The 13,362-nt window shown below is 43.1% G+C and overlaps 1 protein-coding gene across 3 annotated transcripts in view; it reads right to left on the bottom strand.

The window, feature by feature from the left end:
* Positions 1–5,085: 5,085 nt before the first annotated feature.
* LOC311031906 (uncharacterized protein) overlaps positions 5,086–13,362 on the bottom strand; it is an 86,317-nt gene continuing 78,040 nt past the window's right edge. For all 3 annotated transcript variants that reach the window (XM_084038472.1, XM_084038473.1, XM_084038474.1), the window contains 2 exons: positions 7,915–7,961; positions 5,086–7,227 (listed from right to left, as the gene is read on the bottom strand). In XM_084038472.1, the coding sequence (XP_083894598.1) occupies positions 6,656–7,227; positions 7,915–7,961 (619 nt within the window). In that variant the 3' untranslated portion in view covers positions 5,086–6,655. The remainder of the gene's footprint in view (positions 7,228–7,914; positions 7,962–13,362) is intronic.

The raw sequence follows: 13,362 nt of genomic DNA on the forward strand, positions 1-13,362 counted from the left end.
TGCGAGCCAGGGAATTCTTGGGCATGTAACACGGCTCTCTTCATCTCGAAGTTTTCATCGAGCCACTGAGCCGTGAGGCTCAACATGCTTGTTTGGTTGAGGTCAGAACTCCAGATATCCGTCGTAAAACTGATGTCATTTACATTGCTGTCGAGTAACTTGTGGACGTGGGTGGCTATGATATCACGTAAGGCAGGCAGGGCGACATCCGCAAAGTAACGACGACTTGGCTTGTCATAGCGGGGTTCAGCGACCGCCAGCACCTCGCTGAATCCTCCGTCTTCCACTACTGAAAACGGTTGGTCATCAACAGCGATCATCTTCGTTATTGCCATGGTCAATGCCTTTTGCTTCGGGTGGTCCTTGTGGAATTTCTTGGTCTTTTCCAGCGCTTGTTCTATGGGGCTACCGACTGGCGCAGCTGCCGTAGCGTTAGCAGCAGCTTTCTTCCGCTGCTTGTTAGCATTAGCTAGTTTATCGTATTCTTTGTAGGCTTCGGGATGCTTGTTTTTTAAGTGGGTGATCAAATTGGTCGTATTGAACGATTTGACACGAACTCCCCCTCGCATCACCCGGCCCTCACAATCATTACATACAGCATAGCGAGAATCCTCTTCAGACACTTTGAAGAACGACCAGACAGATGACATCACTGCTCCAAAGCCAAGTCGAACGTACTTTCTTTTTTTGCCGCCTCCACAAACATCCCCGACACTCTCACGTCTCCTTCTCCTTCTCCTTCTTCTTCTTCTTCTTCTTCTTCTTCTTCTTCTTCTTCTTCTTCTAGGATTTCGGCAGTGTAGACGCTGTTAAGCGTATTACTGCCCTCCACAGGTCAGATTTAAATCAAAATTCTCACACACACACTCACGTCTAAGCCTACACACACGTCAAATACACAGGAATGATTCACATCGGCCCTATTTTGACATCGGAACGATACCGATGTGTAACAAAATGACCATATCGGCCGATATTATATCGGTGGCCGATATATCGTGCACCACTACATTGTGATATTAAGTTCTACTTAAGAGTTAGTGTAAGACAGATTCACACACGGCAGCTAGCGTGTTCTACAATGTTCTATTGGTCCGACGTTGAGACCACAACCAAACATACCCCGTAACTATGTGAGAAACACACTTTTCACCATTATGCCAGTGATCACATGAGCCAATGGTTTACCTGAACACAGGGCAACTTCAGAAACTCTAGTGATGCAACACCATTTATCAACGTATTGATTGTTTACCTGAAGGAGCATTCAGTCTTCAGAATTTAGTCATGTATGGTTCTAGTTTCAGCTAAATTTACACTTTTAACTTCCTATTTTAGGATTTAATACTGCTGGTTGTTTGGTTGTACGTGGCTCTCAACTCATATTATCTTTTTGGAGCCGCCTTTTTCTCTCTCTCTTTCTCTCTCTCTCTCTCTCTCTCTCTCTCTCACTCACACACACACACACACACACACACACACACACACACACACACACACAAAGTTCTATCTAAACACACACACACACACACAAAGTTCTCTCTAAACACACACACAAAGTACTATCTAAAAACACACACATGCACACACACACACAAAGTTCTATCTAAACACACACACACACAAAGTTCTCTCTAAACACACACACAAAGTACTATCTAAAAACACACACATGCACACACACACACACACACACACAAAGTTCTATCTAAACACACACACAAAGTTCTATCTAAACACACACACAAAGTTCTATCGAAACACACACACACACAAAGTTCTATCTAAACACACACAGAGTTCTATCTAAACCCACACACACACACACACACACACAAAGTTCTATCCAAACACACACACACAAAGTTCTATCTAAACACACACACATACACAAAGTTCTATTTAAACACACATACAATGTGTGGGTAACAATGACATCCGGGGGGCAAAAACTGGCCCTGTTTGCCGACGACTTATTGGTAAGTTTAATACAACCTCCACAGAAATTGATGAAATTATTAGAGGAATTTGGTTTAATTTCAAGTTATAAAATCAATATCGACAAAACTCAAGTACTGACATTCGGCTATGACCCCCCCCCACCCTCAATTAGGACCATGTACAACTGGAAATGGGACGCTGAGTCCATTGAATATTTAGGTGTCTCATTACCTAGGGACTTCTCAAGACTGTATGATATCAATTACGGCCCGTTAAATTCAATGATAAAGTCTGACATCCAAAGATGGAATGTTATTCCCTTTGTAAATTAAGGCTCCCGGATGGAGTAAATCAGGATTAATATTCTTCCTCAGATGGTATACCTCTTCCAGTGTTTGCCAGTCAAAATACCATCTAAACACTTCTCAGAATGGGACAGATTAATAGCGAGGTATTTGTGGCAAGGGAAAAAGGCCAGAATTCAATTCAAGACACTGCAATTAAGAAAAGATAAGGGTGGAATGGGCCTCCCTTGCTTCCAGGAATACTACCATGTAGCCCAACTGAGACCTTTAGTCTGCTTGTGTTCACCAACATACACTGCAGTATGGAAGGAAATAGAACGTGCAATGATAAAGGGAATCCCAATAACAGCTCTACTAAGTGATAACAGATTACAAGGAGAACAGGAGATCCCAGAAGACTCTAGAACAGACAGTTTTCTGAAGCCCTGGCAGGAAATAGTCCAAATGTGCCGTTTAAGAGAAAAAGCGTCTAAAATGCTGAGGTGGTGTGCCTACGATTCAGACTTTGCACAAAATAAAATCAATGGCAGATTTAAGACAAGGATCACAAAAGGTTTAAGTACATATTAGTCATTTATTCACAAAGGGACATTTCAGAGTTTTGAAAGCCTACAGAAGGACCATGGGGCCCTAGTTTCGTGGCGCAGCGCAGGGCGGCGCAGGGTGGCGGAGCCGGCGCAATGCAAGTTTCGACCCGCGCAGCCTTGCGCACCGTCAGTTTGGCAGTTTGGTGGATCGCCTGCGCCAAGATGGGTGTGGCGGCGCAGCAGGGGGAGGCGTCACAGATTCAGCTTGGCGTAGCGGAAGTTTCGTGGCAAAAAGCCTCGCCGAGACTGGGCTGAAAGCTCGCCAGCTCCAACCTGGTCTACTTTCGGCGCGAGTAAGTTACAGCTGGCGGAGTGGAAGTTTGGCTGACTGTGCGCAGTGCGCACACGTCACCGAGACCTCACAGGCAGGTTTCCACAGTTCCAGGCACATTTAAATGCAATAAATAATCACAACAAACACTATTTAATGCAACTAATTGAATCAACACGTGAATTTATATCTATATAGATTGTCCCGTCACATCTGACGTCAGATCAAAGGCGGATGGCACGCGTAACGGAAACTCAGCCTCTCGGACCAACACATCTCCCTCTCTCTCTCCTGTTTTTTATAATATGGGCATTGTTATTTTTATGATACGTGCGCACAGCGCGTGATGCGCGTGGTGGAAGCAGCGGGGCTGCTTCTGTCATCGGGTTGTCAAGTGACAGAACTTGCACTGAACCTCCCCTAACGCATTAAAGGTGAGGAGAGGAGCTCATTTGATTTGTGAAGATCTGAATCGGCTGTATTAATCCCAGTCCACGCCTTGTCTCCTCCTCGTCTCCCACTCACGCCTTCTTCTCCTCCCTCTTTCTCACTTGCGCCGGTGGGAGTGACGGGAGGTGTGCCTGCGCGAGCCTGCGCGGTGCGCGAAACTTGCAAAGTCCAGGCGGACACACCCCGTCGGCGCGGCGCAGGTGCGCTGAAAGCTGACTGCGCCTGGTCTACGAAACTAGGGCCCATGGTGTGGAAGAGAGGATTTTTTTTAGGTACCTGCAAGTGAGAGATTATTTGAACAAAAATCTTAAAGACGTGTTAGGAAAAGGTGAATCGGGGTTCATGGAGGGTATTCTTATCATTAATTAAACCCAGATCAGCAATAAAATGATCTCCAAATTGTATAATGCCATACAGTTTTCTAAACAAGAGAGCACAGAATACATAAAGAAGAAGTGGGAAAAGGAAGTAAAGTTAATGATCACACAGGAGAGCTGGGAGAAAACCTGCCAGCTACAGTGGGTCTCGACCGGGTCAAACACATGGCGAAAGTTCTGTTAGAAAAACATTGCAAGATTTTTGACCACACCCATTGAGGAACGTCATCAGGGCAGTGGAGATGCTTGTTGGAGACTTTGTGGGTCTAATGGAGCCAACCATTTCCATATTTTTTGGGATTGCCAAGCAATAAGACCTTACTGGGAAGAGATCCACAAACATATAAAACATGTATTAAATGTAAACATTCCATTTTAATGTGAAACTTTGTATTTGGGTAATATATTGTTTGAAACATGAAACATCAAAGACAAAAAAAACTGGCTAAACTATTGGCAGCCAGTAAGAAGTGTGACACGAGGAAATGGTTAAAAGCAGAACCACCACCAGTGATAAATGGATTGACATCGTCAAATGTTTTACAGGATCTGGACCAAATGGACTGAGTATGTAAAACCAATTAGATCTGACTTCATATGACTGTACTTGGGCATTGTGTGAACCTGTCCTCCCCTTTTTTTTGTGTGTGTGTTTGTTATTTGGATTGTCTCAAGTGGTGCGATCCCCAGTTCTGTTCTGTTTTGATACTGTTCTCAACTAAAACAAGTAAGAGTCCGGAAAAAAACCTTCCAGAAAGGCAATATGGACAAAATCACATGGACTTCCTGTCACCATCTTTATCAATGTCTTTGAATGACTAAGATTGTAATTCATATATGTGATGGTAATTTGCCTTTCTAAATAAAAAAGATAATTAAAAAAAAAATGTAATTGAAAACCATGCCAGATTGTGAAGACAAACTTTAATTCGTTCCTTTCTTCTTCTAAAATAAAACTTCGATCAAATGAAAATGTATGAACTATATTTGAATTATAATGATGGGAAAATTCACCTTTCTTTTCTTTTTTTCATGTTCAACTATACATCAGAGTAACATGAGAGAGAAAGGGAAGCATGCAGAAGAGTTGAGCAGAGGTGGAAGGGGATACATTGCAGATCTCATTCCAAACACTGAAGGATCTTCTGGATAAATACAGAATCACAAACACTTTATTGCCAAGTATATTTTCACACACAAGGAATGTGACGTGGTGATTGGTGCAATACACAGTCAAATAGTATCATGATGACATAAATCATTATGAAAATGGCAACATTTACAATGGAATATGTGAAACTAATATAGAAGAATAGTTTAAATGATGTCAGCCATTGAAGTGTCTGTATTTACTATTATTTTATAGTGAACAGTTGTGCAAAAGACTAAGAATCAGGCTCTCAGATGAGTTATAATGTAGTTTTGGTTCAGGGTTGATTGATGGGCTTAAATCAAAAATGTGTGCAACTCATCCTCCTCGTCTGCTGCCTGGAGAAATATGAGCATTAGTATCGCTGGAATCACAGCTGAAATCTCCACTATTGCTGCTTTGTACATGTGGAGTCCCAGATACACCAGGAAACCAAACGCCGTCCTGTCTGAGTTCATGACATCATCATGACATCATCCAGAGGTGCTGGATCACCATGCTGGATTCACTGGATCTAGCAAGACCCACGTGGGCTGGTTTACCACAGCTGGAGGAACCAGAATAAAATATTTATCTGTGATTTAATATCAGTAACCAGATGAAAAGGATGCTGAAATGACTCCATAATGATGGTGATCAGTAATATGTGCTGAGTCATGCTTTGTTAGGTCTGTCTGCAAGACCACAAGATAACTACTTTAAAACGCTGGTTTTCTGAATGGAGTCTGGTTGATGGGTGCTAGGCTACGCTAACATTGTAGCTGCTACATCAACACTCCAAATAAGGTCATCTAGACATAAATACAGCAGAGACCTTGTTGTTTGGACCACAGACAGTCTCTGGTTACTTCCACATAGTCTGGTCTGGTCTCTGGACTAATGTGAGCTACTATCTAGACCTCTGGGGGACCACAGACAGTATCTGGTTTCTCCACATAGTCTGGTCTGGTCTCTGGACTAATGTGAGCTACTATCTAGACCTCTGGGGGACCACAGACAGTCTCTGGTTTCTCCACAGTCTGGTCTGGTCTCTGGACTAATGTGAGCTACTATCTAGACCTCTGGGGGACCACAGACAGTCTCTGGTTTCTCCACAGTCTGGTCTGGTCTCTGGACTAATGTGAGCTACTATCTAGACCTCTGGGGGACCACAGACAGTCTCTGGTTTCTCCACAGTCTGGTCTGGTCTCTGGACTAATGTGAGCTACTATCTAGACCTCTGGGGGACCACAGACCCAGGAGACAACATCTGGGTCCTTGCTGAGAGGCTTTAGAGACACAGATTCATATCTTTGAATTGACTCTGGATGTATTTTCTTTGGCTTCTGACACCATGTAGGGTGTTGATCTTATGATTTTATGTGTATACGTGCATATTTTTATCTTATCTAATTATTTTATTCATTTTATCTTTCTATTCTGTACTTTTTATTGTGTTTTATCTTGTGCAGCACTTTGTAAAACCTTGTGTTTGTTAAAATTGGATCTAAATAAAGTGGAATGGAATAGATTGGATATGTAATCACACCGTGTGAAAAATGAGCTTCACGTTCGGTGTGAACACAACTTTAAACCTAAAGAGGACACAGAGACACTGATGATCCAGACAAGACTCTAAACCCAGGATAAAGAGGTTCAGTGAATGTGGTGTTGAAGGTGAGGAGGTGGATCAGTTTGTCAGAGGAGACTCTGTAGAAGGTCAGAGTGCCAGCAGGACAGTCCAAGTACACTGCTACCACACCAGAGGGGGGGAAGGAGTAGTAGGAGGAGTAGGAGGGGGAGGAGGAGGAGAAGGAGTAGGAGGAGTTGGGGGAGGAGGTGGGTGTTTCTTTGTTTTTGTGACAGACAGAGTAACCACTGCAAGTCAGACTCCAGGACTGATCATTCCTGCTAAACAGAGAGTCGTCTCCTCTCCTCTTGATTCCTCTGTAACTCACTGATATAAAAACATCTCCTTCCCACTCAACCTCCCAGTAACAGCGACCAGTCAGACCGTCTCTACACAGCAGCTGAGGACATGAGACAAATCTGTCTGGATGATCTGGATATGACTGGTCTTCATACACATGTGTCACCTTCCTGTTGTTGTCGTCCAGTTTGAGTTTTCTGCTGACGGTGTTTGTGTCCAGTTCCAGTTCACAGACATCTGATGGAGAGAACAAACACAATGCAGCTAAAGGGTTATCTCTGTCTCCCACTAAACTACGTCCCCATACAACTCATCTCCACTCTCTGTTACGTTTCCAGGGAAACAACCTGTTTTCTGTACCGAACGGTCAACGTTTCAAACCGTCTAAAAAAACGTTAACAAACCGCTACAAAACGACATCGTTGGTAGTAAAAATATCACAGTTGGGCCTAAAATGAGTAAAGATTGAAACCAGACCAAACTGTGGTCTGGTCTGTGGACTAATGTGAGCTACTATGGTAGAGCTCTGATGGACCACAGACCCAGGAGACAACATCTGGGTCCTCCATTTAGGATTCAGGGACGTCAGGACGACAGGAGGACGATCTCAATGCTGAGACGCTTTAGAGACACAGAGTCTCAGGAACTTATCTCTTCACTTCAAATATTTAAACTCACACAAACACGACAACAACGGGAATGTTGGGTATTCGCATCCGTTGTCGTCCGGCAGGAATTGGCGTCCATTTGCGTGTCTGCATTGACTTTGTGTATAATTGAACGTGAAAATGTGGCGTCTGGTTTGAACACAACACAACATCTTTACAGCCACGAAGAAACAAACGCTACATCCTGATTAGAATCAGATTTCAGTCATGAACACCTTCAAATCTGGAGCAGCTGAGTTACTGAAGACATACTCACACTTCCTCACACCAGGTCTCAGTCTCTGCTGTCCCCCATGGTCCACCCTGCAGGAAGACATGCAAACATGAACCCCAGCTCCTCAGTCAGAGACTGTTGTCCACCTGTCCTCACCTGAGAGTCCAGTCTGATGTCTGTCCATCTGTCCTCACCTGAGAGTCCAGTCTGATGTCTGTCCGCCTGTCCTCACCTGAGAGTCCAGTCTGATGTCTGTCCATCTGTCCTCACCTGAGAGTCCAGTCTGATGTCTGTCCGCCTGTCCTCACCTGAGAGTCCAGTCTGATGTCAGTCCATCTGTCCTCACCTGAGAGTCCAGTCTGATGTCTGTCCACCTGTCCTCACTTGAGTGGCCATTTACATTACATTGACATTTCGGTCATTTAGCAGACGCTTTTGTCCAAAGCGACTTACAATAAGTACATTTGTCTGTTCATACCGATCGCGGATCAACATCAAAGTGTTTGTTTTCTTTATTGTTTTGTATGGTTTAATATTATGTTTTTAAGTGTATTTGTTTTGTCATTGGGGTTAAGGTGCCACCTTGGGGTTTATAGGAATATTGTGAGGGATGTGTCTTTTTTATATTTCGGGGAACATGTTCAGAAATGGATATTGGTTAGTATGAGGAGATTATGTCTATACCGGCTGCTTACCACTCTGTCTAAATCTGTGAGCAGTATCTGGAGCATAATACAATTTAATGGGTGAATTATCAATTTTGGTGTGGAATTGTGATGGTTTGAATATACCCCACAAACGAACCAGTGTGTTAACTTTACTGAAACGAAGGAGAATAGACATAGCCTTATTTCAAGAAACACACCTGTTAAAGAAGGACTCAACTCGCATGGCCAACAGATTTGATCACACTATAACATCTTCCTCAGCAGAATCGAAAAGTAGGGGAGTGGCCATTGTTTGTAAACGCAATTTGAATATTAAAGTTTTGGATACATGGTCAGACAATAAGGGGAGGATGACGATTGCTAAAATAGAAATGTATGGAAGAAAGATAGCTATTATTTCAGCCTATGCCCCCAACAAATTTGATAAGGAATTTTATAGTGCACTCACTCAGGAAATGTTGCAACTGACCGAATACTCATTTATTGTTGGTGCTGATATGAATGCTGTCTGGCAGGTATCTGAAAGGTCTAGTGCGACTGCTAATAGGGACCAGGAGCTGGCGACTGCAGCCTTACAGGCCTGGGTGGAGAGTTTGGGATTGATCGATGTCTGGCGTACCTTTAACCCAACTTTGACAGATTACAGCTTCTTCTCGGCCAGGCACAAAACCTCCTCGAGGATAGATTTTCTTTTTTCTTCACCTCAGCTGTTTCAGAATATTAATAATGTCACTCTACTTCCAATGGCGCTTTCGGATCATAAAGGGGTCTACAGCAATGTTTTAATTGGTGGTCTTTCAAAAAAAGCAGCTAGATGGCGTTTTAACTTTTCACTATTGGGGAATGAGGCTTATAAATCACAATTTAACGCTCAATTACAGGATTTCTTAGATATTAATGTGGGCTCAGTAAAAGATCCCAAAGTTCTTTGGAACGCTGTTAAGGGATTCATTAGGAGTAACGCCACTCTATTCTCTTCAAACATGCGCAAGGCTAGAGCTGTTACACTACAAAACTTAGAGGTAGACTTTGCTAGATTAGATTCAATATTACAAACTAATTATTCCAGACAGATTGAAATACAACGTGCCATTATTAAGAAGGAAATAAATAATATTCTAAAACAGGGGTGCCCAACCCCGGTCCTGGAGAGCCCCTGTCCTACATGTTTTAGGTTTCTCCCTACTCTAACACACCTGATTCGAACGATTTTCAAACCTGTGACAAGCTTCAGTTGCTTGATAACGAGCACATCATTAGAATCAGGTGTGTAAGAGCAGGGAGAAACCTAAAACATGCAGGACAGGGGCTCTCCAGGACTGGAGTTGGGCATCCCTGTTCTAAAACAACAATCAGAATTTCTAATACATAGGACTAGACAACGATATTATTTCCATGGCTCGAGGCCCAGTCATCTTTTGGCTTCCAGAATTAGATCCAATGAATCCTTTGCAGATATTCCATCCATTAGATCCTATACTGGTAATATCACAACTGACCCTAAACAAATAAATGAAACCTTCAGAACCTTTTATTCTAACTTATATCAATCAGAAATTCAAGCAGATAATGATGGGTGTGCTAAATTTCTTGATAAGATAGACCTTCCGAGGCTCTCAGAAAATGATGCTGCAAATCTGGATGCACCAATTTCTTTGGAGGAACTGAAGGGGGCAGCATTAGCCATGCAAAGAAATAAATCTCCAGGTTTTGATGGGATACCCCCCGAGTTTTATGTTACATTTTGGGAAAAACTTGGTCCACTAATGTTGGATATGATGAGAACATCAATAGACGAAGGTTGTTTTTCACGAGATGTTAACCTTGCAATAATTTCTTTGTTGTTAAAGAAAGATAAGGATCCAGTTGATTGCGCCAGCTATAGACCTCTTAGTTTACTAAACGCTGACCTTAAGATTTATGCAAAAGTGCTTGCAAGACGCATACAAATTCACATGCCTGCATTAGTTCATTGTGACCAGACAGGATTTATTAAGACCAGGATGGCTGTTGATAATGTTAGACGTCTCCTACATATAGTAGATGCCACAGCAGCTAAGAATACACCATCGGCAGTTCTTTCATTGGACGCGATGAAGGCCTTTGATAGGCTAGAATGGCGCTTTTTATGGGCTGTGCTAGAAAAAAATGGTCCTGTACTCTAAGCCTTCTGCTCTTGTTCTCACTGGACAAATGACATCTGCTTTGTTTCCTGTCTCCAGGTCCTCTCGGCAAGGTTGTCCTTTGAGCCCAGCACTGTTTGCGCTTTCTCTAGAACCCTTAGCCCAGATGATCCGTCAATCCGTTACCATACAACCTATTTCAGTAGGCCGTACCTTTCATCATCTGGCGTTATATGCTGATGACGTACTTGTATTTATGGAGAACCCGGTCCAATCCCTTCAAACTCTGCTCTCTATCTGTAGTGAGTTCGGTGATCTATCTGGTTTCAAAATCAATTGGAATAAGTCTGTCTTGTTACCCCTTAATGACACGGCTAGAGCACTACAATTCCCACCTAATATCCCTGTTGTACAACAATTTAAATATCTGGGAGTACATATTTTCCCATCCCTGAATCGCATTGTTTCCCATAACTACTTGGAAATTTGGAATAAAGTTAAATCAGATTTAGATAAATGGACTGGCCTCCCCAATTCTCTTCAAGCCCGCATCTCCATTGTGAAAAGCAAGCTTTATCTATTCACCCTCTTTATAAATTGATCATAACACAAAGAGTTAATAGCGGCTTGGTTTCCAAATTATACTCCTTTTTCCTGACATCTTCTTATTCTGATTTACCACTAGATAGGTTATGGAGAAGTGATCACCCTAGTCTGGATGCTGATTTTGACTGGGAGCAGGTGTGGACGAGTATCAGGGAGGCTTCCCGCAACCCGAATCATCAACAGATTCACTTTAATTATGTCCATAGAACCTATCTCACTCCACGTAGACTACATGCAATGAAACTGATAACTGATCCGTCTTGCAGCCTCTGCAATTTGAATTCTCCAGGTACTTTCATTCACATGATGTGGGAGTGTCCACCGGTGGAACAGTTCTGGGCTAGGGTGGCCTCTCAACTATCAGACTTGACATCTGTAACGATCCCAGTGACAGTTCCTGTTCTGTTACTGAATGACTTATCTGGGATGGGTCTGTCGAGGGCTGCAGGGCGATTAGTACTTGCTGGTATCACAGCTGCTAAGAAGCTGATTGCGTTGCGGTGGAAGCCTCCCCGCTCTCTTGCCTTCAAGCATTGGATTCTCACTTTTTTAGATGTTGTATTCATGGAGATGTCGACTGCCAGAATCAATGGTGCAAAAGAATCCATTTTGAATAGTTGGCGGGCTGTGGCCAACTCACTAAAGGAGTTATTAAAATGATCATATTCTGATTCTGGCTAGTTATTTTTGTTCCCTGTATAGGTGAATGTGTGGTCGTAGAGTTTCCCTCCATACAATTGTGTATGACTTCTGGATGGGTGGGTGGGGGGAGGGAAGGTGGCACACCTTTTGTTTGTTTTGTCTGTTTTCTTTTTTTTTTAGTTAATGTATTGGCTTAAGTTTTTTGGTTAATTTGGCGGCTTTTATGATTTAAGCAATTTTGCAGTTTGCATTTGTTTTGTTATGTAAAATATGTGTTGTATCTTGATAATCTCAGTTAATCAATAAAAAAAATTTGATCACAAAAAAAAAAACAATAAGTACATTTGTCGAAAGAAAGAAACCACAACATATCATTGCCGATTAAGTAAGAGCTTAAAAAATAGAAACAAGTGTTAGATCCTCGTCTGAGTAAAGTAGTAGCTGTTCAGCAAACACACCTTGAGAACAACAGTGTTATAATCAAAGTGCTATAGGTAAGGGCTCTTTTTCTGTTTTTTTTTTGTTTTTTTTGGAGGGGGTGTTAGTGGGTCATGCTATGCAGAGTCGAGGTGAAGTCTGAACAGGTGAGTCTTGAGCCTTTTTCGGAAGATGGCAAATTACTCTGCTGTCCTGACATTGCTTGGGACTTCGTTCCACCACTGAGGCGCCAGAACAGAGAAAAGTCTGGACTTTGCTGAGCGACATTTGTTTGAATTCAGCAATAGTGGTACTAGCCGGCCAGCTGAAGTAGAGGAGCGAAGCGACTTCAGGTCGTGTGGTTTGACCAGTGTTTGAAGGTAGATGGGTGCCGTTCCATTGATGGCCTTGAAGGCCAGTGCCATCGTCTTGAATTGGAATGCATGCTGCAACGGGGAGCTAGTGGAGGTCACGGAGGAGGGGGGTCACATGGGAGAATTTGGGTAGACTGAGTATAAAGCGTGCTGCAGCGTTTTGGAATGGTTTAGACGCCGAGGCTGGGAGTCCAGCCAGGAGAGAGTTGCAGTAGTCAAGGGGGGAGATGACCAGTGCTTGGACCAGGAGTTGCTTTGCATCCTTTGTGAGGAAAGTCAGAATCCTGCGGATATTGTAGAGGGAAAATCTGCAGGATCGGGCCACAGCAGTGATGTTGGGGGTGCAGGATAGTTGGTCATCGAGGATTACACCCAGGTTCTCCGCAGTTGATGATGGCAGTACTGTGATGCCATCGACAGTGACCGACAGGTCCATGCGAGGGCAGTCTTTCCCTGGGATGAAGATGAGTTCGGTTTTATTCAGGTTTAGCTTGAGGTGATGTGCAGTTGTCCAGACAGAGATGTCTGCCAGTCATTCCGAGATACGAGTTGCAATGTGAGTATCAGAGGTTGGGGGAAAAGAGAGGAATAGTTGGGTTGCATCTGCGTAACAATGGTAGGAGAATCCATGTGATGTGATAACAGAACCTAGTGATCTGG

The sequence above is a fragment of the Eutrigla gurnardus genome (genome assembly GCF_963514095.1).
Source record: "Eutrigla gurnardus genome assembly, chromosome: 21".
Lineage (NCBI taxonomy): Eukaryota > Metazoa > Chordata > Actinopteri > Perciformes > Triglidae > Eutrigla > Eutrigla gurnardus.